The 23,512-nt window shown below is 35.6% G+C and overlaps 1 protein-coding gene across 1 annotated transcript in view; it reads left to right on the forward strand.

Annotated features, from left to right (window-relative positions):
* Nucleotides 1–23,512, forward strand: part of DMD (dystrophin) — a 1,000,055-nt gene that overhangs the window by 592,470 nt on the left and 384,073 nt on the right. The window contains 3 exon segments of the mRNA XM_031557153.1: nt 3,066–3,241; nt 15,041–15,188; nt 17,048–17,197. Coding sequence (XP_031413013.1) covers nt 3,066–3,241; nt 15,041–15,188; nt 17,048–17,197 — 474 coding nt within the window.

Here is a 23,512-nt window from a genome sequence, read left to right on the forward strand (position 1 = left end):
TGCTTGTCTTGCTTCTCTTGATACAGGATCCCAGGATACAGTTGAGTCTCTGAGCTGTAAGTGCACATTGCTAGCTCATGCTGAGTCATTCATCAGCCAACACTCCCAAATCCTTCTTCTCAGAGCTGCTCTTGAGCCATTCTCTGCTCAACTTTTGTATCTGCTTGGGATTGCCCCAACCCACATGCAGGGCCTTGCACTTGGCCTTGTTGAACTTGGTGAGGTTGGCATGGGCCCACCTCTCAAGCCTGTCCAGGTCCTTCTGGAAATTGATTAAAGAGAACGTGATGTGAACGTCTAGGCAATTTTAAGATCTCAAGAATAGAAAAATCCAAATGATGGGTATGCATGATATGATCTGTTTTTCTTAGTATTTAAAAATTATACATTTTGAAAACAGAATACATGCAAGTATCTGCAATCCACTCAAAATTGTGATTATCTCTGTGTATTAATATGATGTTGAGTCTCTTCTGAGTTGTTTTATTTCTAATACTGTATAAACATCTCATTTTTTAATTAGGTTAGTTTGCTCACTGAGTTCATAAAGTGATTAGAAACTGTATAATTGCAAGTATAAGTATTTCAGGTAGCCTTCTCAGTAAGCTCTGAATCCAAAGGGCAGTGTGCCCTTTCGTTTTGCTATTTCTGTGTACAAGAGTGAAATGCCAAATGAAACTACATGAAGCAGGTTCAGTGTCCCTTCCAAGATAATCAAGCCCAACCATCAGCCTGACTTACCAAATCCCATCACTGTACCATAGTAAGAGGAGGAACTTCTTTATTGTGAGGGTGACAGAGCATTGAAACTGGCCGTGCAGAGAGGTGGTGGAGTCTCTGAAGAGATGCAGAAATCACCTGCACACTTTCCTTTGCCACTTATTGCAGTGTTGTCTTAAATCTTTATATGTTCGAAGGTGTGCTGGGAGGCTTGGAGCCAGGGGGGTACTGGATGATTGGAATATTGCAGCTTGCTGGGATCCAGAAGAAATGATTTTGTTGCTTTGGAAGTGCTAACTTTCTCATCCTATTGCAACATACAAATCAGTATGCAGGGTACTGTAGCATTATGCTCATTACTCTGCTACTCTTTTATTCTGAAACTGTGAGCCATGAAGAGTTTAGAGGAAAAAAAAACAATACAAAACAAAAAGGCTTTACTGAAGGGTACCAAAGAAAGCAATAATTTTTCATAGGGCTCTCGTTTGTAGCAGCCTAAAAAAATAATCTGCAAGAAAACCAAAGAGAATTTGTAGTAAGAATAAACTTACTCTCGACAGTGTAAATCTCAACCTAAAATGTAACTCCTGTCTAGAGCTGTGAGTATGTGCTACAGTGGCTTATTAACACTGACCACTTTGTCCCAGTTTGTGCTGTGTTGATGCATATTTAAAATCTGTGCAAAAGTTGGGATAGAGCATGCAATTGACTTTCTGCAGTCTAATGAGTTAGTAATTGTCAGCTGAGGTGTGGTCATGTTATAAAGAGATCAGTTCAAGTATGATTGAATTTTTGAACTTTCTCTCATACTGTCATACCTGAAGATCTAATGGGCAAGGTAAATACAGAAATAAAAATGTATGAACAGCCATTGTGTTTATTTTTCATGTTCCTGCAAATCTGTGTTCTGCCAAGTTTAACAATTTCATATCTAATGTTTATATGCAGTTTTACTTTCTCTTTAATTTATATTTTATTTTTAGAAAGACAAAACAAGCATGTAATAGTATGTTCCAGAGTATTATATGCTAAAATACATGGTTTCTACTGGAATAATAATAATAGTAATAAAAAAATGCTAGTTTCAGCACTGAACTTGAAAGCTTTTTTCTATAGACATTACTCAAATACTCTTTTTTTGAGATTGTTTGGTCTGTAAACCTATGAGTCCCAGAGTGTTTCAGCTTATTTTAGCAGTGAACTGTTGAAAATGATTTTACATTTCTGTGCTTGGACATTTTGAGGAATTACATGGTAAAAATTACTCACACTCTACTGATGACTAAGAATAGGAAATGATTGATCTCCTTATTTATTTATGCATACTTTCTTGAACAGGCGCACTATATTCAATGCTTAAGCTACAGATTCAGAACTATGGGGTTTTTTGTTTGTTTTTAAAATGAAATAAACTGTATGGTAGACTTCTAATGATAAAACATACAATTAGTAAAACTTGGAAAATAGTCTGTCTTGGTTGTCTTTTGTAGTCCTGAATTTTGTTCTTGAAATAGAAACTGCATAAGTAATAGACTTCCTTAGGAGTGTAGTTCCCACTCAAAAAGTGGATAAAGGTTTATCAAGTTTCTTGCAGTCAGAGACAAATGTGTTTTGGAAATGCTCTTGAAACATTTTCTTATTTGCTGATTTGTGTTATTTCTTCACAATGTTTCATTGGTGTATGGGAACTGTTGATCGTGGCTTGAACCTCTGAATGACCACCTGAGTCAAGCAAGTCATGGGAGCATAGGTGAAAGCAATTCAGCTGTGCTACCGGAAGGGGTGGAGCCTGGCTGCACCTTTCCTAGATCCCATTTAAGTGCTGTCTGCCACTGAGGAAGGATCTCTTTCTGGAGATCGCTCTTTGTGGAGTTTATTGTGAGCATACAGCACCAGTGAGCATTTTTCATTTATCATCTTTCCACTGTGATAATCCTATTTAGCCTAACTTCTGTACACTTATTGATTGTACAGTTGGCTATTAAAAAAAAAAAAAGAAACAAAACAACAGAAAAGAGTGTATACATTCCGGGCGGTAGAAGCAAATTTGTTCACAAGTCTTTTTTACAAAATGATCTGCAGACATGATCTTTATCAGATGAGAATATAGACAAAACCAAACAAAAACTAACAACAATAAGCAACCTGAAAGATGTATGTTTAAAAAAAAAAAAAAAAAAAACCTTAAAAGATACCTTATAGTCTATTTGGCTTTGGATTTCTCTATTTGGAATTAGGGGACAGTAAATACTTTTGCCTCTTTCCATATGGCCAGTATGTGATGAAGCATTTTCTTTCATGCTTGACATTTTTATGAATACGTGTATGTGTTGGTTACTTTGCAGGAGCTGCAGGATGGCATTGGGCGACAGCAAACTGTTGTCAAAACACTGAATGTAACTGGTGAAGAAATTATTGAGCAGTCATCAGCAGCAGATGCTAATGTGCTGAAGGAGCAACTGGGAAATCTGAATACCCGGTGGCAGGAGATCTGCAGACAGCTGGTAGAGAAAAAAAAGAGGTAGGTTGGAAGAAAGCAAAAACATTGTAAAACTATTTTGGCTATATTAGATTTGTTTTCAACTCTCTTTTAGCATTTGGAGTTTCTATATTCATAAGAGATGATCAGTAATTTAATTTCATTTATGTGATCACTTAATTCTTCTTTTCTGTACGTTCTTGTTAATGGCTACCGCTCCCATCCCTATTCCACGTTTTTGTGTTTTTACTCCTAATGCTTGAAAACAATAAACAAGTGTTATTTCTTGGTTAAAAGTAGAATAGATTAGAGCTTCATTTCCACAATTTACAGTTGATTTAGCATCCCTCTACTTGATAGTGTATCATTAAAATGTATATCTATAATAGTGATAATACCTTAGCTAATTGATACTGTTAATCCTACTTTAATTCATTTCTCATCATTGGTGCCATTAACATCTGCATTTCATTCAGGTTGGATAAAAAGAATAGATTGCTTAATTTAATGTTACTTATAATCACTTCCAGATTAATTTGATTTCCTCTTGCAGTCAGAGGAGCAGTTGAGTTACAAATAATGAAAATACGGTTTGATTTGTTTAAAAAGAATGTTTCCAAGTGACAAAAAAATGTTGCTGCTCATGTTGAATTTTGTAATGCTTTTTTTTAACATAGATACTATGCCTAAGTAGACTTGACATTCTCCTTTACAGAATGGCCTGGGTTGAAAAGGACCTCAAGGATCATGAATCTCCAACCCCCCTGCCAGAGGCAGGGCCACCAACCTCCCCATTTAATACTAGACCAGGCTGCCCAGGGCCCCATCCAATCTGGCCTTGAACATCTCTAGGAATGGGGCATCCACAACCTCCCTGGGCAGCCTGTTCCAGCACCTCACCACTCTCTCTGTAAAGAACTTCCCCCGCCATCCAACCTAAATCTTCCCTCCCTCAACTTAAAACCATTTCCCCTTGTCCTGCTGTTATCTACCCTTTCAAAGAGTTGATTCCCTTCCTGTTTGTAGGCTCCCTTTAGGTACTGAAAGGCTGCAATGAGGTCACACCGCAGCCTTCTTTTCTCCAAGCTGAAAAAGCCCAGCTCCTTCAGCCTATCTTTGTAGGGGAGGTGCTCCAGCCCTCTGATATCTCTGTGGCTCTCCTATGGACCATCTCCAGAAGCTCTGTGTCTGTCTTGTACTCCAGACCTGGACACAGTACTCCAGATGGGGCCTTACAAGAGCAGAGTAGAGGGGGACAATCACCTCCCTGTCCCTGCTGACCACCCCATTAAAATATGGTCATTGACAAAGATTTCTTCAAACAAGGTTTTTAAAGCACAGCTTACTCCTTATGGAAGTACACCAATGAGTGCCGGAGATTTGCTAGAACTAGCTAGTAGCACGCAACAGTTTAATTTCTTCTGGTATGTCATGCGTCTTTGTTTGTGTGTGGTTGAGAGCAAAAGCTGTGAAAATTTGCACCGAAGTGGTCAGGCAGTGCTGAAAGGTGATTGTTGAGTTTAACTAAGATTCAGCTTTCACTTTGAGCTCGTTAGGAGGAGACGCAGCAAATAAGCTACAGCTGTCAGAGGCTATCCTGGTGCTTTAAATGTTTCTTTCTGTTGTATCTCCAGGTGTGATGGTAATACTGCTTGTTACACATGGGAGTCCTTGGCCTTTATTTATTGCTCTAAAAACTGTTCTTTTGTACAATTGAAACCCATCTGTGTTTTCAAGCCTTACCTTGTTAAGTAAGTGCTAACACTTACTAAACAATAACATATCATTTTAATAGCCCTGTAAGCTACTATGGTAACATCAAAGCAAAAGATTGGTGGTTGAGCTTTGTCTGAGAATACAAAATCTGTCCCACTTCTGGTAAATGCAGATATTGTGCTCACCCTCATTTATCAACAGAAATGTTTATGTCAGTGCTGTTTTGGCTCAAGGCTGTGCTAACAGTCTATGGAATTTTTTGGCACATCTTACATTTCAGTGAAGCCTAGGATCTGTTACATGGGAATAATGTGGTTATGTTCCCCTTGATGAGGGATCCTAAATAATCACCTATTTACACTCATCCTTTCCTCCTTTTGCTCTGTTTGGTTTGTTGATTGGTTTGTGGTTGTTTAGTTTTCCTCTGGAAAGGCAATTCATGTGATGTATTGAGTATTGTGGTTGCAGAGACTTAGGTTAGTGTACATATTGCCAGGTAATTAATATGGATGATGTTGTCCTGACATAAGTACTTTTGATCTACTGTAGTGAGACTTGTGTACATCATGGTGGAGGATTTTGCACTTCTGTTCAGTGTCTTGTCTCCTTGGCTGCAACAGAGCCAGGGACATGCTTTCTGCTCCCAGGTTGTAGAAGAAAATTCTATACTTAGTCTAGCTGCTACCTCAAACAAGATCCTAGCTTTTCTTCTTTCTCTCTTTTCAGTTCTATAGTATCTTTCAAAGGAAAGACACTTAAGTGACAGGAACAGATGGTGTGCCCTAGCTAGATCTTAATTATCCATTATCCTGGGCATGAAGGGACAGAAGATGCATTTACAGCATGGTCCTCACAATGCCTTGATGTCATGGAATCATAGAATTGTTTGAGTTGGAAGGGACCATTAAGATCACTTAGTTTAACTCCCCTGCAGTGAGCCTGAACATCTACAGCTAGATTACGTCACTCAAAGCCCTGTCCAGCCTGACCTCAATTATCTCCAGGGACAGGGCATCCACCACATCTCTGGGTACCCTGTTCCAGTGCCTCAACACCCTTATTGTAAAAAACTTTTTCCTTATATCCAGTCTAAATCTCTTCTATTTTAGTTTGGAATCGTTTCCCCTTGTCCTATTACATCAGGCCCTGCTAGAGTTGTACCCTTCTTTCTTGTAGCTCCCCTTTAGATACTGAAAGGCTGCTATCAGATCTTCCTGGGGCCTTCTCTTCTCCAGGTTGAAATGAATCCCATTTCCTGGGATTTGTATCTCTTTTCTGCTTCCATGTATTTCATTTGCTCATTAGTTGTTCTAATTTGGTTTGGGATACATTCAGGTTCTCCCTGAGGATCTGAATCCAATTTCACCTTTGCTTTCTTAATATTCTTAATGAAAAACATAAGGTAAACAAGAAGGGTCAAATGAAGTGACCTCTAGTTGTTTCTATTGTGTGCTGTCACTTCTCACTCAGACTTGCTACCACCACCTGTGTTAGTGTCAGTATATGTTTATACACTGTATGTTTACATAGGTATCCTTCCTTTGACACCAGTGTTGAAGAGATACTGTTCAACCAGTTTGACTGCCACTTGCAGTTGCTGTAAAATGGTACTCAGTCATATTAAAAGGCATATAATCTGTCTGAGATATCATAACTAGGCTTTGAAAAGAAGCCACACCTTATATCTGAAAATCAATTTTGATATCTCTTTCATTGTAATCAGTACCAAAAAATGTATGTCTTACTGTTATATATCTTGCTGCATATTGTTTCCGCAGTTATCCAAGAGATCACTACTAGTTGCCCACAAGACACAGGAGTCTTGGCATTATACATTGCGTGTAGTTGTATTACTTAACTATAAAATGGCAAATTTATTTATGTATTTTAATATGCTATGAATTAGAGGAGATTTGAGTGAACTAAAATATTTTCCTGATTTTTTTTTCCAGAATTGTTTCTATATTATTTCTATTAAATCTGTATTCATACATCTCAAGATATAAAGGAAGTGTAATTTTAGTGATTTCGAATTCAGTTGAAATGTTGCTAAACACTATTAAATGTCAAGGAAATTTTAAATATTTCAAATTCTCATTTGTGATTGTTTACCAAACAATTTTGATAGAATCCTGAACAATTTACAGATGGGGCATATACCTCTGTATTTCAGAAATATTTCTGAAATAAGTTCAAAAATACTCATTAGTTGTTAGACAAGAGGGGAAAACAAACATTTAAAGAGGAAAATATATCACCATAGATACTTTTGTAAGACACACAAATATGAGAATTTAGTTGGAGACAAACATATATAGTGACTTTTCCAAGGGAGCCATAGAATCATAGAATGGTTAGGGTTGGAGGAGTTCTTTAAGTTCATCAAGTTCCAACCCATGGGCAGTGCTGCCCCACACCAGTTCAGGCTGTTCAGGGCCTCATCCAACTTGGCCTCGAATACTTCCAGAGATGGGGCAGCCATAGCTCCTCTGGACAGCCTGTTCCAGTGCCTGACTACCTTCTGAGTAAAGAATCTCCTCCCCAAATGTAATCCAAATCTGTCCTATTTTAGTTCAGAACCATTCCCTTTGTTCTATCATAATCTGCCCACGTAAAAAGTTGGTTCCTCTCTTGTTTATAAGCCTTCTTTGAGGACAGAAGGCCAAATGAGGTCAGAGGTACATGCCTTCTGGTCATCTTCATGACCCTCCTCTGTATCCATTCCAACAGTTCTGCATCTTTCTTGTACTGGGAGCCCCAGGCCTGAGTGCAGTACTCCAGATGGGAGTCTTACATAGGTGGAGTAGGTGGAGACAACACCCTCTCCCTGCTGGCCTCCTCCCCTCTTTTGATGCAGCCCATGATACTGTTGGCTTTCTGGTCTGTGAGAGCACAATGCTGGCTCATGTCTAGCTCTTCATCCTTCTTGGCAGGGCTGCCCTCAATGAGTTCTTCTCTCAGTGTGTGTGTGCATTTAGGACTGCTCTAATCAAGGTGCAGTATTTTGCACTTGACCTTGTTGAATCTCGCTGGGTTCATGTGGGCTCACTTCTCAGGCTTGTTCAGATCCCTTTGGTTGGCATCCTTTCTTTCTATTGTCAACTGCAGCACTTACCTTACTATCAGATGAACAATTTGAAGAGTCTGTATTGTTCTTCAGTAAAAACAAGCAGGTGTATTTTAAATATTTTATTTTAGCTTTCTTTTTTTTTTTAAGTTTTTTTTAAGTTTTTTTTTAAGTTTTAACAGGTAGAGTGTTGATCCCTGGCTAAACACAGATTTAAGACTGACACTGAATCTCCTTTGGTACTGAAGATCAAGAGGTCATGTTTGAGTTATGTTTGTGTTATGCACGTTAGCTTCCAGTTGCATTTATCAAAGAGTTTCAAAGCTGTGGAAATATGAATTCAGTGTTTAATGTTTCTGTATCTTACAATCTAATCCATCCAGCTATGCATTAGAAGAGAATGTTATTTTATCACACCTAGTCATTTTATCTTACTGAAAACTTCAAAATAGACCAAACAGTTGAATAAAGTGAAACATGATTGAAAGCCTGAGACACTGCTAGTTAGCACACTGGGAGTTTGAGTTTCTGTCAGCATTTTTCCGCAGGCAGCAGGTTTTGGAGGTGTCTGACTTCATGCTCTGGAACCGTGCTTAAGGAAAACGAAGATTTTTTGGAGATAGGGAAGTGGCAGTAGCCTCTTGAACTACTACTAACCGTAGACAAGAGAGGGTAAGAAGAAAATCTGTTGCTTCTCGTTCTTCATATTCCAGGAATAATTTGATGACAAAAGTTCATAAACTGCACCATCAGAAGCTCTCTTAGTCTTTTGTTTCCTGTCATGTAAGGCTGTGTGCATTGGTCATTATTATTCTGTGTCTGCTGAGTCATGCTACTGGGACACTCTAGTTTTGAATTGCTTGAGGAGGCAGTGCCTTGCCTTAGTGAACCTGTGGGCTTTCAAGAGCTGAGTGGTGGCTACAGAGTGGTACTCTGCCTTTGCACCTGCTATGTATGAACTCCATTTGACAAAGATTCCTAAATGTTTCTTGTGTTAATTCTTGAAAACAGATGCTCAGGAGTTTCCTTAAGTGTTTCGGGATTAATCTTTTTTTAGATCAGTTATTTTTAAAAAATCGGAAGGAAATTTTTCATTATTTTAGCTGCAGTAGTCTTGTGCTGTTAATGAGTTTGAACCTGCAGGCTTTGTTCACATTTGTTTCAGTAATTTCTTCAAACTATGACAATACAAAGGCTATTTACTAAAATACCTTCAGATACTTCTCAATGTAAAACCACAAGCTTTCTGTTCTAAACAACACAATTGTTATAGAGCAAATATACATTTAAATATTTATCATACCTGACATTCTTCAAAGTGTTCTTATTTTTTACTACTGCACTCTAGCTGCCATAGGTTGGTTTCCTTCACCATAACACTCAATATATGGAAGACTGATTAGTTTCTTACTGTGGTTTTAAACGCTGGTTTAGAGATGAAGAGATTTCAAGACAGTTAAATCAATAAGTATATATTTTCTTTCCAACCTAAATTAGTTACATATTGAATTTTCTGATTTTTCTTATTTGACTGTTTAGTTTTCTTACAGAAATTCGTTAGAAAAACATCACTATGGTTTAAATTTACATTCTGTTTACATGTAGTGTAGCTGAGCTTGCTGCTGGTTATTTACATTTAGCTTTCCTAAAGTTTTGGTGATATTTTTCATTTCAATTATTTTATTTAAAGGTCCTTACCCAGGTGAAGTACATTTGCATATTCCCTGGAGAAAGAAAGAAAATTTATTATTTCTTTGTTAATATTTTCACTGAATTGTCAGCTTACTATTTTAGTGGCTTCTTAAATTCTCAGTAAAAGTTGCTAAGTGGACTAATCCCTTATCTTAGAAAAAAACTGCAAATACAAATTCAACAGCTGACTATTTAGAAAAGAACATCAAAACATTATTTGTGAGGTCATTATGGTTGTAAAAGGCCATGAAGATCAATTAATCCAACCATAAAGTGCAAGTCACAAGCAAGCTCAAGTCCATGTTACCCCCGTGACTGTGTATTTCTGTGTCTAGCTGATACTTCCCAAATGTGTCCAACATCACATTGTGCAGCTACAAACTAACTATCTAATGTATTTCTCAAACTATTTGAGTTGCTGGTGTATTTGTAATGCATTATTGACTATGGAAAAAATACGAGCTGCAGTATGCATTTTATGTGTCCTCTAGAAACTGTAATTGAAAAATTAAAGCTTTCTTGAAATAGGAAATTAATTATTATTTAATAGTTAACCATTATAATTAAGGATTACTGTTAATCGAAAATTTACTTGGGATATTTTGTTGACTGCTAAAAGAATTTGTTATTGATTGTTCAATACTGTTAGGAAAAGTGATTTTTTTTAAATTTAATTTAATTTACTAAACATTCAAATATTAAATATACTAAACAAATTATCTTCTATAAGTATAATGTATTCATTTAAACATCCATGCAGTGAGAATAGTTAAGTAAGGCGTTCCTATGAATTTAGAAATGCAAATAAAAAGCTGTGGAACAGATTAACACAGTTTAACACAGAAAACATAAAGTAGTATGCTTGAGAATATTCTGGAAGTTGCTCTAACTTCAGAATTTTCCACCAGCCAAAGTGAGTTACATTTCAGGATTAATAAACTAAGCCATTTGCTAAACGTGAGGCAGTTTGAAAGGTCTTCAGGAACCTTGTTTGGTTTAAAAGGAGAGGTAGTGATATATATATCAGCACACAGATCTGTGCTGGAGATGGATCTGCCTTACTCCTTAGGGCCAGCTGCTGGAATTGCATCTTACTCCTTACTCACCTGCTTATCCTGCAATATGTGCTCTCAACTACTCTGCATATGCTGATGGACGACTGGAGGCTCATGCTCTTTATTCCAGTTTGTTTAAGCTCAGATTTGCAAGTCCATACTTCTTTAATAACTTACTGCTCACTTGTCATTCTCACCATGATTTTTAAACACTTTGAAATTACATGTATCAGATGCTCCAAATGTTATTATGGTGATAGAAATCAACTTGTTCAAAAGGTACAAACAGTCGACATGTTAAAACTTTTTTTATGTTATTGACTTGTTCAGCTAATAGAAAGTGTTTTATTTTTGTGGTTTGCATAATATGATACTTGTCATGCAGGATGTTATTTATAATAGAAGTAATGTTGTAACAGGCCAAGAGTAAATTGTAAAGTAAATTATGAAGTGCACCTGCAGCTTCTATTAATTGCAGTGGATCTTTTGATTACTATCCTACATGCTGTTTATGACTAGGATAAAAAAATAGACCTTTATGAAACACTTTTTGTTCTGATTTCTGAAAATCCCCTGTGTTCATATATGAGTACATGAAGTAAGAATTTATAAAATAAGATGTTCACATGGAAAATTGTAAAATATTTTTCTCATATTGTAAGTGAGATGTATCTTGAGCAACATTCCCAGTTATCCTCATCTGCCTTCATCCTTCGCAAAATCAGGATGGGCAGGTTTGCTGCAGGGGCTATGGAACACTCATTTGTCTCTGAAGGCCTCACAGAGGTCAGAAGTGAACAGGGACAAAGTAGGGTGCTGCTCAATTGGTGAATGTGTGTCGGAGTGACAGTGCACAATGCTCAACACACACGTCTCTTAGATGAGCAGTTTGATGCTTATGTTTGGTGCAGCCAGGGTTTACCCTGGGACAGGAAGGGAGGAAGGCCAGGCTCACCCTGGGCCCTTCCTTCTTCCTGTCTCCTGTCCTGTCCCACTGGTAGAGATGCATGAGCACAGTACCCCGGCTTGCTTCAGATGGCTGCCTATCCCATCCTGTCCATTGGCATATGCAATATAACTGTGAAACACAGATCGGATCATTTTTTATTTTGTAGACATACAACCACATACATAAAGAATTATAAAATGATAATAAAAGTATGTGACAAAACTTTATGCCTCTGTTTGTACAATGTAGTCACCCACTCCTGGTTTGTTACGGTGGTACTCTAGTGTTGGTAAAAATTGGAAGAACAAGCTGAAAATGTCTCATCTACATTGCATCTTACTGTATCAGCTTTGCTTATGGCTTTACACTATCATCAGTTCCTGTAGGAGTCCCCATCTAGCAAGCTTTCCTCTTCTTTCCTCAGAATTATGACATATAGTTTGATGACTTTGTCGTTCGTAAAATACAGTGTACATGAATGAGAATCCCTTCCTTAACCAGCCAAGTTATGAAAAAAAATTCCTCCATTTAAACTTGTCTTGGTTTTTATTAATCTCCTTTATACAAACTGTGTATATTTATTATGATTGTATGCATGATTTATTATTGGACTTCATAACACATAGTAATACATTTTACACTTGGTTTTCTGTATAAATGATTTTCTTTCATCCATAATCATTGCAATTCCATTTCCTGAAGACATTATTAAGATTATTTATAACTTGCAACCAATATTTCAAGTAGAACTTAGTGCTTTTTTCTTATCTAAATGCATTGAATTGACTCAGGAAATAAAATATCTAGCACTTAATTGTAAATAGAGAGTTTTTAATGTCCCATTCATTATTATCGGTACTACATGCTCAAATAAATTCAACAAAAAGCATTAAACTTGAAGGTAAACAAAGAAGTAATGCTCCGTATTTTAGATGTTAATAGAAAACATCTTTAAACTGTACTGTGAAGAAAAACCTTGCAAGTATGAGATACTTGTTCTTAATTATTTTGAAACATCAATGTACAGTGTTGTTCTATAGAAAGATTTTTCTTATCTTAGATATTCACTGTATGTATTGTTGCAGTTGCTACACTCTTAATTACTTTGACCTCAAAAGAAAAAATGGATTTAGGGCCGAAGTTGAAGATATTTTCTGAAAGTGTTGTCATAAATTGAGTGGAAGCACTTTTTGTGAATATCTTTGTAGTGATGTCTTTTTGTCTGGCTTTTGCCATCCAGGAAAGATACCTATAGACTATATCATGCTTGTGGGTGACAATCTTATTTTCCATAACTTCTTAAGATATGGCATGCTTAGTGCAATCAGCTGGTGGGTACAGGAACTTGATAGTGAATTCTGGTGTACAGTGTTGTTCGTGGTAGTTTATGCTGTTTTTCTATCATACTATTTTAGAGGGAGGTTTGTAGATCATCTGTAGTGTTTATTCATCCAGAAGAGCACTTACAAAGTTGTCTTGTTAAGGAAATGCAATTAACATCAATAAGATGGAAGGCAGGTAAATACCATTAATGTTTGCTGCTTTAGGTGCAATGTAAAATAATACTTGAACATTATGCTCTTGTTTTTATTTTAGAGTAGTCAGAATTCCAACAGCATGATTTTTTTCCCTCCTCAAGAATCTTCATCTGAGAATTTCTTGTTTCTACTGTGAAATCAGACAATGCTTTTGCTATGAAATGAAATTTAATTCACCTGTTGAGTTTATGCCCCTATCTCTTATTAGAATTTTCCCTACTCAGAATTCTTCCAGTTTACTTTGTAACAAAGATACTACTTAAAAGGAATTTTACACATTCTGCAGTTTTGTTTTTCGTTTTTGTTTGTTTTTGTTTGTTTGTTTTTTAATGCAAAGCACTTAAAAATCAGTTGAATACTTTCTTCTACGGAAATTATACAGGAAAAAAGACCATTCTGGGATTGGATGTACAAACTTCATTGAGAGATACTGTTCGAAACTCCTAAATTCCTGTCCTGATTGAATAAAAGCTTTTAGTTTGTGCTTTCTTAGCTGTTTAACATTCTGTATGTACACAGACATGCAGGTTTGTCAAACAACAGTTGTTTTTTGTATTTTTCTAATTAGGTGATGTGAAACTTGACGCTTCTTACTGATTCTCTTTTACCTGGAATTAATTTATAGGTAATTTCTAAAGGACTCTTTGCTCAAGTCAGCCATCAGAAAAAATAGTGTTTTGTTTTGTTTTTTTTTAAAAAAAAGTAAACTTATAAATAAAATCCTATAAATAAAGATGGCATGGTTGAAGTTAGGTTTCATTCTATTTCATATCTCAGAATGTTCTGAAGGTTCTGACGGTTCTGACTTGGTGGTCAGGGCTGAGAAGTGACAAGTATGGGAGACCAGATATAGTTAAAATCGTTTCCACTCTGTGTTAATTTTTGTTTAAACCATTCAGAAATAACGTTAGTAACACTGATCTTGATTCTCCACTGTGATGTAGACTTATATTCTCAAAATACTAATACAACATCTTATTACCCATAATAAATGGCCTAATCTCTCAAACTCAGTTGGATCTTGGAAATAATAACAACAATCTCTTTTTGTGCCTTTTGCTTTGATCCTAAATCACTTCAAAAGAAAAACAGGAATAAAAAAACCCTTTATTTAATTTTTTCATACAGATGTATCCTTAGCTTTGTGAATTAGCTTGAAGGATAAATTACACATTATTTTATTTTAACCTTATTTTTCTCCTTCAGAATAGATGCATGCATAATGTTAGTCCCAAGGGGCTCAGATTCTGCCAGTACTCTTCCCTGATGCTTTTGAAATGATTTCCGTATGTATCTTGATAGCTGTGGGAAACTTGGATGCAAAAGCAGAGATCTCCATATATTTATATAGTTGTGGTAAAAGAACTGTATCTGACTTCAGATACCTGCAGTGTTTATGTCTTAGTCATCTGGATTCTCTCTAATTAATAAAAGAAAAATACAGCTAGATTTGTTTCTTATTGTAGTCATTCATTACGACATCTATTGTAACATTTAGATGGCAACTGTTATTCAATGAAGAGAATTTGTATTAGAAAATGAACAGTTGGGTTGTAGACAGAGCGAACAGACAACTAATGTTAAGTGAGATACATCTAATCCTATTTCTTCACAGCTACTAGTACTACTATGCTTTACGCAAAGTATGTAGCATGTCACCAAAGTATGTTTCCACAACGTGTTAAAATAGATTTAAGTAGTACTTTCTACAGATCTATTTTGGTAAAGTTAGATGCTAGAGTTCTTAGTTTCTGGCATTGGGTTTCCATGCTGTTTGTTCTTTACGGAGTGCAAAGAATAACTAATTTCATGTTTTTATTACAGGATAGAGGAAGAAAAGAATATTTTATCAGAATTTCAAGAAGACTTGAACAAGGTGATTTTATGGTTAGAGGAAACAGAAAGCATCATTGCTATTCCCCTTGAACCAGGGAATGAAGATCAGCTAAGAGACTGCCTTGGCAAAGTAAAGGTATTTTGAGCTTTACTGTTTTTCTTATTTTTTAATTTATCGTTTCTGCATTGAAGAAAATTAAATGCTATTCTCAGTTTGAAAGCCCAGGTAGTATATGCTAAGCATACAGAAATCAGAGAAGTAATGGAAAATGTAGTGAAAGGGAAATTCTTATCCTGTCACTAAATAAGGAATCGCAATCTTTTTCATTCTTATTTCTTAGTTCAAGTTTCTGGTATTTGAACATGACAATTTCATCTGTAAAAATTTTTTTCGTTAGGTGTCTTGTTAACATGTTACAAATACCCAGTAAGGAAATTATATTCAGTATTTCACAAGATATGTATGTAGAAATTCATGCACGATTGTAAGTATCAATTGCTTAAAATAGTGCTTCGGCATTTTCTAGAGTAAACTTGACAGTAACAAATACATTTTATTTTTAAAAATCGGAATATTGAATATGTATTTTTAGTCTTTAATAATCTAACTAAGTTGTTAGAGATGTTAGCATATGATACTAGTCATGAATATATGCAATAGGAATTGCTCTGTTTAGTTTTGAAATGCTTCTAATAGAGCGTGTGTAAGAACTTGCTCAACAGTAAATTAACCCTTAGCTGGAAGATGAATAATATATATGGGGGACATATCTAAAAGGTTTCCAGTCCTCTCTTGAAGATAAGAACTATTTATCCTCCAAGTTGAACAAACTCAGCAAGTGATGGAATATAGTGTTAAAGAATCTCAAAATAAATGGTTTCTATTATACTTAATTTAACAAAATTTGGAAGAAAAATCTTTAGTAAAAATCAAGTTCATTTATAAATAAATAAAAATAGAACAAATAGTAGTGCATAGTTTTTGAGGAAAGTAAGGCTTAATCATATGCTAAGTTCATTCATCTGACTCCTAAGTATAAAGTATCTGTGAACTGGTCAGAGATCTTGTAATACAAAAAAAATTCTTTAGGGGGTATTAAATACATCTTAACATTTGCAGACACGATTACAATTTTAAAGTTTGAATTGATATTCTAGATCTATGAATTTTCCACCCTTGATTTATACAGGAATATTTCCCAACTGTATCATTCCCACACGATAAATAGTCCAAAATTAAAGATACTAGTATTTTTTATTTATAGCTCATTTTTACATTATTTTCCTTTTGGAGTTATACAGGAAAATATATCCTAATGCCTCAAAAAGCAATGCATCAGCTTGCATTGTTTATCATTTAATACCTGCTACATTGTGTTATTAATAATAATAAAAAAATTGAATAAATGTATGTTTTAGTTATATTACCTTTATATGTTAAGTTACTTTGACATATTAACCTTCAGTAACTGCATACTTGATGGAGAAGTAATGATTACATCATTCTGATGATGCCTTGCTTCCTTTTGGCTGTACTTTGTGTGTCTTTATGAGCATATATGATTGAATGACTGGACTAGAGGACTTTTCAACACATACCATCTGAGTGATTATGTTCACCACACAGAATAGGGAGAAGTACCTTTCCAAAGTGTTGTGGGTTTATTTGTTTGCTTTTGTTTTTTTTAACCATGTTAAAAGATAATTAAAATCAGCATACATAAGCTATTGAGTGTCAAGAAGCTGTCATGCAACCATGGCTAATATTCTGAGAATCCCCTTATTTGGTCTTTTAAGACTCTCTTTAGACCTAATTCACTAATACAGTCACTTTTGGTGGGAGTTCAGCCTTTTATATATATATAGAAAGCTTTGGCTATTTTGTCTTGAACTGAGTTTATTGCTTCAGCTGATAGATAAATCGATAAGGTTGAAGATAAGAGAGCTGAAAATTCTACCGCAGTTCATCTTAACTGCTGTATTTGTCTGTTCCAGTTAAGAGTTGAAGAGCTGCTGCCACACAAGGGAATACTGAAACGATTAAATGAAACTGGAGGAACAGCACTTGGAAGTGCATCACTGAACCCAGAAAGAAAACATAAGCTTGAGAGCACACTGAAGGAGACTGGCCGTCGCTTGTTAAAGGTTAGACATATTAGTGATTTAACTGCAGTATAAAAATTTAATCTGCAACAACTATTTGCATTATATTTTTTTCTAGTGGGCATTATTTTTCTTTGAGTGAACCTGCAGAGACATTTGTACACACAATGAACCTGCTGAAAGAAAATGTATGCAATACACTGCTGTGAGAAACAATAATAACAGAAGACAATGAGTGCCTGAAGTGATGATGTTGCATCCAAATTAACTCCCTAAATTACAGGTCTACTCCTTAAGAGGAGAGTGCAGAGCACCATTTTTGTAGCTTGGTTGTTTTAAGGGTTCAGCAAATATTCTACTTTTTGTGACTGAGATGTGTGAATGGCTGATTGCTTTTCTAGAAACACTTCCCAATTCTCTCCTAGACCCTGAAGTGGAAGCTGCAACTACTCATTCATGTTCTATTATGTTTCCAACTGTGATCTCTGAGTTCCTGCGTAGCAAAATCCCATTAATTTTGCTTTTTGAGATCTCACAGAATCACAGAATGGCCAGGGTTGGAAGGAACCTCAAGGATCATGAATTTCCAACCCCCCTTGCCACATGCAGGGAATCTCCATACCCATGGAGAAAAGTAAGGCAGGATTTTGTTGTACATCATTGGTGAAGTAGTGTGTAGCAGAGATGGTAGAAAGCAATATTGAAAGGACCACCATCCAAGGTATTCATCAGTCTGGTGAGAACAGATAGAATTTAGAAGATCCAACTGAAGAATTTATGAGACTGATGGCACAGTCACCAGGGTGATAAGGAGGGGGAGAAAAAGTTTAAGCTGTGTTTAGCTCTGGGAAGAAAAGGTGAGAAAACATTTTTCTGTGTGCCTTACTGAAAAGACAAGCTGGTCAAGAACACTACGTTCAACTGTGTTCACAGAATTGATATTTCAAGCACAGTCTGGGTAAATAAACAGGAATTTATTTGTTATGGAACTCTCATTAGTTTCTTCTTCTTAACAGAAATAGTTTGGCAAATTTTAGAATGTTAGCTAATGACTCAAGCAAAAATGGGTAATAAATATTGATCGCATTTACAAAATTGGAGCTGGACACAGAAATCATTATTTAGGTGTTTGGGCAGAAGTATCTCTTTCTCTAGAGAATGGCTTTCCAAAATCTCTCTATATATACAGAATTCAGAAAACTTCGAGATCAGATTAATGCTATTTTCTAGCTGATGTAAGGACATATGTAGCTGAATTTAGGCACCGTGATTTGAATATGTCTGCTGTAGGATTGAGAAATCATTAACTTTCAGGCAAAAAATGTTTGTGTTGGCTTTTGTTGTCGTTCAGTAGAATGGCAGAAACCTACAAAAATTGTAATTTGTCACTGAATGAAAGCTTTTACTGATTAGTCATTTATCTAACTCTGCTTGCTAATACAGAAGTGTTCTGAGTAACTTATATACAGAGCAACCCAAATAACTATAAATACCATTAAGTTTTGGATGAAACATAGGGGATAGACTGTTTAGAGAAGCTTTCTCTTTAAAAGTTACAGCAGACCTCAATAATGCTTCTGGCAAGATTTTAGACTTGGAGTTGACCACTTAAATATGTCTATTTATTGCTAAAAGAGGCTAAACTCAGAAAATTAAACTTTCCTTTGTGTTTATTACTGAAGTGCACTATTTCAGTTTCAGTTATCTACATATGGATATGCATAAAATTGAAAAGTTCTCACCCTCCTGAAGTTGCTGAATTTAAAGAATGTGGAAAACGCATTTCATTTTTTAATGAACAGAAACCAAGTTTGAAAATTACAAGACTCAAATCCTTACATGTAAAGTGAGATTTTCGAATGTTTCTCTAAAGTCATTCAATTTTTCTTTTTGGTTTTCTGCCATTAATCTCCTCAAATGAATGAAAATACCAAACATTTTCTCCTTTCTTCTCCTTCTCTGTGTTCTATTGGAAACTGAAAGGAAAAAAAAAAAACAAAACAGTATTTTTTTTCTCTTGCATAGCTCTCACTGCTCTCACTAGGAAAACTGAATTTTCTGGATATTGGAAATGTAAAATCAATAAAATAGATTTTATGCTTATTTTTAGCTGAAGGGATTAATTTTGTTATTTTAAGGTATGAAACCCTGGGGTCTGTAGGAAAATCGGGTATCATGGGAAGGCTGCAGGCCTGACAGAGAGACATACATTGTTTTGCTAACCACACTTTTATATCAAGTGATCTTCAGTAGGACACTGAGGATGGTTATGCAGTCAGTTGATTTGATGGGGGTATATTTTATTTCTGTTCGTCAAAGCACAATGGACAAACCTCATCACCACAGACATTTCTCTGGGGCTTTTCTGTCCCTCCATCCCCATTTTGGAGCGTATCTTTTGATTTAAGCCTTTTGTTTTCAGCTGTTTGTTTTGCTTTCCGGCATCTGTGCTAGAAAGGAACATGTAACAGCATTCTGATTCTGATTACCTCATCTTGCAGGATGATACTATGTTCAAAACATAAAACGCACATGGTAAGGTAGCTCTTTATTCGATGTATGCTAGAGTAATTCTGTTTACTTCAGTGAAGCTGTGATAATTGAAAATTACGAGTTGAAAACATAGCCAAATATCTCCTAAGAGTATGACAAATTTTTGTTCTGCCTTGATCTGCTAAACAGTGGAAAGGGTGACAGCACTGTGAGCCTTAACCTTCAAGGTGGCATATTTGAAATAAATCATGTTCAAACCTTTTTTACAGTCAAGGGAACTGTTACCCTACAGCAGTGGAAATAAACTGAGAAAAGAAATCGAGGATGAAAGGAATTGCAGTCACATAAAATAAGTTTTGTTTTCTTTTTTTTCCTTTTGATTCAGTATTGTCTTTGCTTTTAGATGTTTATATCATGTGCTGATGACCTTGAGAATAGATACATGAAGAATTTTTCTTCTGTTATGTAGTAATAAATTCTAAATAACATTTCCTTAGATACCTTTATTGAATAGTGATTCTGATAGGCTGCTATCTCAAACATAGTTTAAGCAGAGAATGAAGATTAAAATCCACATTCAGAAGTATGACTTTTAAATTCTAGCCTGGTTTTATATATTATGCCCTCTGCAAAGCCAGTATTTCTTTAAAAATGGAAATAACACTATCTCTGTGAATTCTTGGTAATATGAAAAATATGAAGTATTTTATAACCATTTTTATGTTTTTACATCAAGAATTTTCATTTATTTTCAAAGCTCAAAGTATCTTCCGCTGTGATAGCCAAGTCAGCTAACCACCTAGGGCTTCAAAGCATACAAAGAGGTACTAGGCACTGGAGCTTGTGATGAATTCAGTTCTTGTCATATACCACCTGCCAGGGTATATAACAGATCTGTAATGGGTTTCTTACCTTTTAGTGTGCGGTAAATGGATTGATAGATTAGGTCTGAGACCAGTGAACCATGGAATCAGAGGTTTGCTAGAAGGAGTTTATTACTCTTTAATAATATTCTTGGTCTTGTGTCAGCCAAGAGGGATGAGCTAGATTATCTGAAAGTAAGCTGGGTGCCAAAATCAGCATTGTCCTCGTTTATCCACCTTAGTCTTCATAACATCTACTGTATGTATTATGAAGGTTATTATAAGTGCCTGATGGAGACATTTTGTTTTGCTGCCTTTTAATTTGTCTGCTAACATTGGAACTAATTACTAGACACTGAAGAGACCAATTCACTGTTTAATGTCACAGCAAATCAATTTGTTGTGCTATATAGACAAAAAAAAAAGAGAGTGAAGAGAGTGGAGTGACATGGCTATAATTCGTGAACATTTTCTGTACCACCAAGTAAAGTATAAGTCTTCTAAGCTTGGTTGATCAAGTGTAGAGAAAAACAGATGGGCCTAGAAACTGCAGAAAGACAAAGTCATAACAAGGTTAGGGTTCATGTAATGTAGCTTGCCTTGAGTAGTAATTATGCACGGATTACCTGTGATGACATCAAATTTCAACATGTTAATGCAACTTAGTTTGAGTTCACGGTTTAAACTATTGTAATTGCCTTTGCTGTTATAAGTGGGATGGACAGGAAAGCATCTTGGAAAATGAATGCTACAGTTTGATTTCTGTGTTTTTTATTTGGAATGATAGCGTAGCCAGCAGTTTGGGGATCAAAAAATTCAGCTTTTCCTGAATTTGTTTATTGGTTTTAAGTGATCTAATTCTCTTACATTTAACAAGATATTATGCAATGCTAAATTACTTACTACAGTCTGTCATAGGTTGCTAGTTATTTATAGTCCACGTTCTTTATCAATGATATTGTTAAATGATCTTACATGTAAGAAAATGAAGTTACACTTCTTTCTCTTTGATGGAATAAATGTGACAGTGTCACAATTAAATAAACATATACAGGTTTCATCCTTTTTTTTTTTTTGTGTGTATGTATTTGTGCATTGCTAGCAGGTACTACCAATTAAGATTCTAAAAAGCAAGTTTACTAGCAGTATGAAGATAATTTGCTCCCACATGTGTGAAGCACAACGCAGAAATAAAATGGTGCTGATGACTTTATGCTAAAAATTTATTTTGGGCCAAATTATAGTAAAATGTATGTGTTTTGCATTGCCATTGGGTAACATTTGAAACTGATTATTTTCATGGATATTTTGTTATTCTAAAGCTTAATTTCAACTTTGAAGATGACCACTGTTTTCTGTCTAGAAAAGGAATACATGGAGATTATAAACAAGTGTGCTGATATGTTCCTACCAGTAATAGGAAAAGATATGACATATGGATAATACATCTATATATACCTATACTTCGTTTGGCAGCATTGTTTAACTAAAATTTACTAAAATAGAAAATTATGAAATTATATGCTAGGATAGAGCTACATGTAGTTATAGGGTATATAGGGTTATACTCAGTCTCATTATTTGGTATCAGTGATTCAATTTTGCTCCAACTTATACTTCATATGATTGTGTTTCCTGGATGTAGAAAAGATTGCCCTCACTGCAAAGACAACTAAAGAGTCCTGCTGCCCAGATATGCTTCAAATCATGGAATATCCCAATTTGGAAGAGACTCACAGGGATAGTGGAGTCCAACTCCTGGCTCCACACAGGACTACCTAAAATCCAAGCCCTATGTCTAAAAGTGCTGTCCAGACGCTCCTTGAACTCTGGCACTTTAGGCCATGCCCCTCCAGCCTGTTCCATGCCCACTGCCCTCAGGTGAAGAACTTTCTCCTAATCCCCACTCTGATGCTCCCCTGACACAGCTGCATGCCGTTCCCTCAGGTCCTGTCACTACCACCAGAAAGCAGAGTTCAGTGCTGCCCCTTGTACTTGAGGCTGTACTTCCTGTTCCAATTTCCTGGGGTACAGAGGCTTATTCTTACCAAGTGCCTGCCATAGTAATTTTTCTCTATGAGAGAACATAAACTTTATTTCCTAATGAGTCTTCAAATTTCTGAGGGGATGATGAAAAGATCTTTTGGTTCCAAAGTCAGTAATGTTGTTAACCTTATGGCAGAAGAACTATTGTTGTACATCATGATGTAGGAGCATGCTCCTGCAGGGTGATGTCAGGTTCTAAAGGACTACCTCTTCTGTGCGTGGGAATCTGTATCATTTTATGTGTCCCTTTTTCCAGCTTGTTATTCAAATGGGTAAGACACTTAAGTTCTTATGCCAGTAAATAAGTTAAATAATCGCAGAGATGAAATAGAGGAATGTTAAGGAAGCCATACTGGTGAGAACTAAACATTATTCTTTTTCTTGTAAACCCTTCCTTTTTCTGAGGCTGAAGAGCTAGGAAATACTTTTATATTCAAAAACTCAGTTGGTTTTATATACGATATGGAAGAATACTAAGAAAATCTGATCTTTTGTTTACTACTTCTTTCTGATTTCTTCTATGTTGGAACAAAGTTGTTTCGCTATGAAAATGAAGTTCTCTTACAAACTGTGAAAATAAAGTAAACAAGAAAGTATGCACTAAAGCATTTTTAGCCTAATAACAATGTCAATCTTATTTCCACCTTTTTCTTTCCAATTCATTTTGGATACATATATTGCAGTTTTCTGTCTGTATTGATTTAAAAACTATTGAGATTCTTAGTTATTTTGAATACAATAGATTGAACATGTTACAAGACAGACCACATTAGGGACTGGGTTCTACAACTTACTTACAAAAGCAATTTTCAGTCGTTTTATTAGCTTCATACATTAGGTTTTGTTATTTTGTTCCACTTTACATGCTATACTGTAATTCATCCTAATTATTTTTGTTAAAAAGAAGTGGAAACTATCATAAGACAGAAGGAAATATAAGACATCTACTTTTTTT

This window comes from Meleagris gallopavo, chromosome 1 (genome assembly GCF_000146605.3).
Source record: "Meleagris gallopavo isolate NT-WF06-2002-E0010 breed Aviagen turkey brand Nicholas breeding stock chromosome 1, Turkey_5.1, whole genome shotgun sequence".
In the NCBI taxonomy this organism is placed as follows: domain Eukaryota; kingdom Metazoa; phylum Chordata; class Aves; order Galliformes; family Phasianidae; genus Meleagris; species Meleagris gallopavo.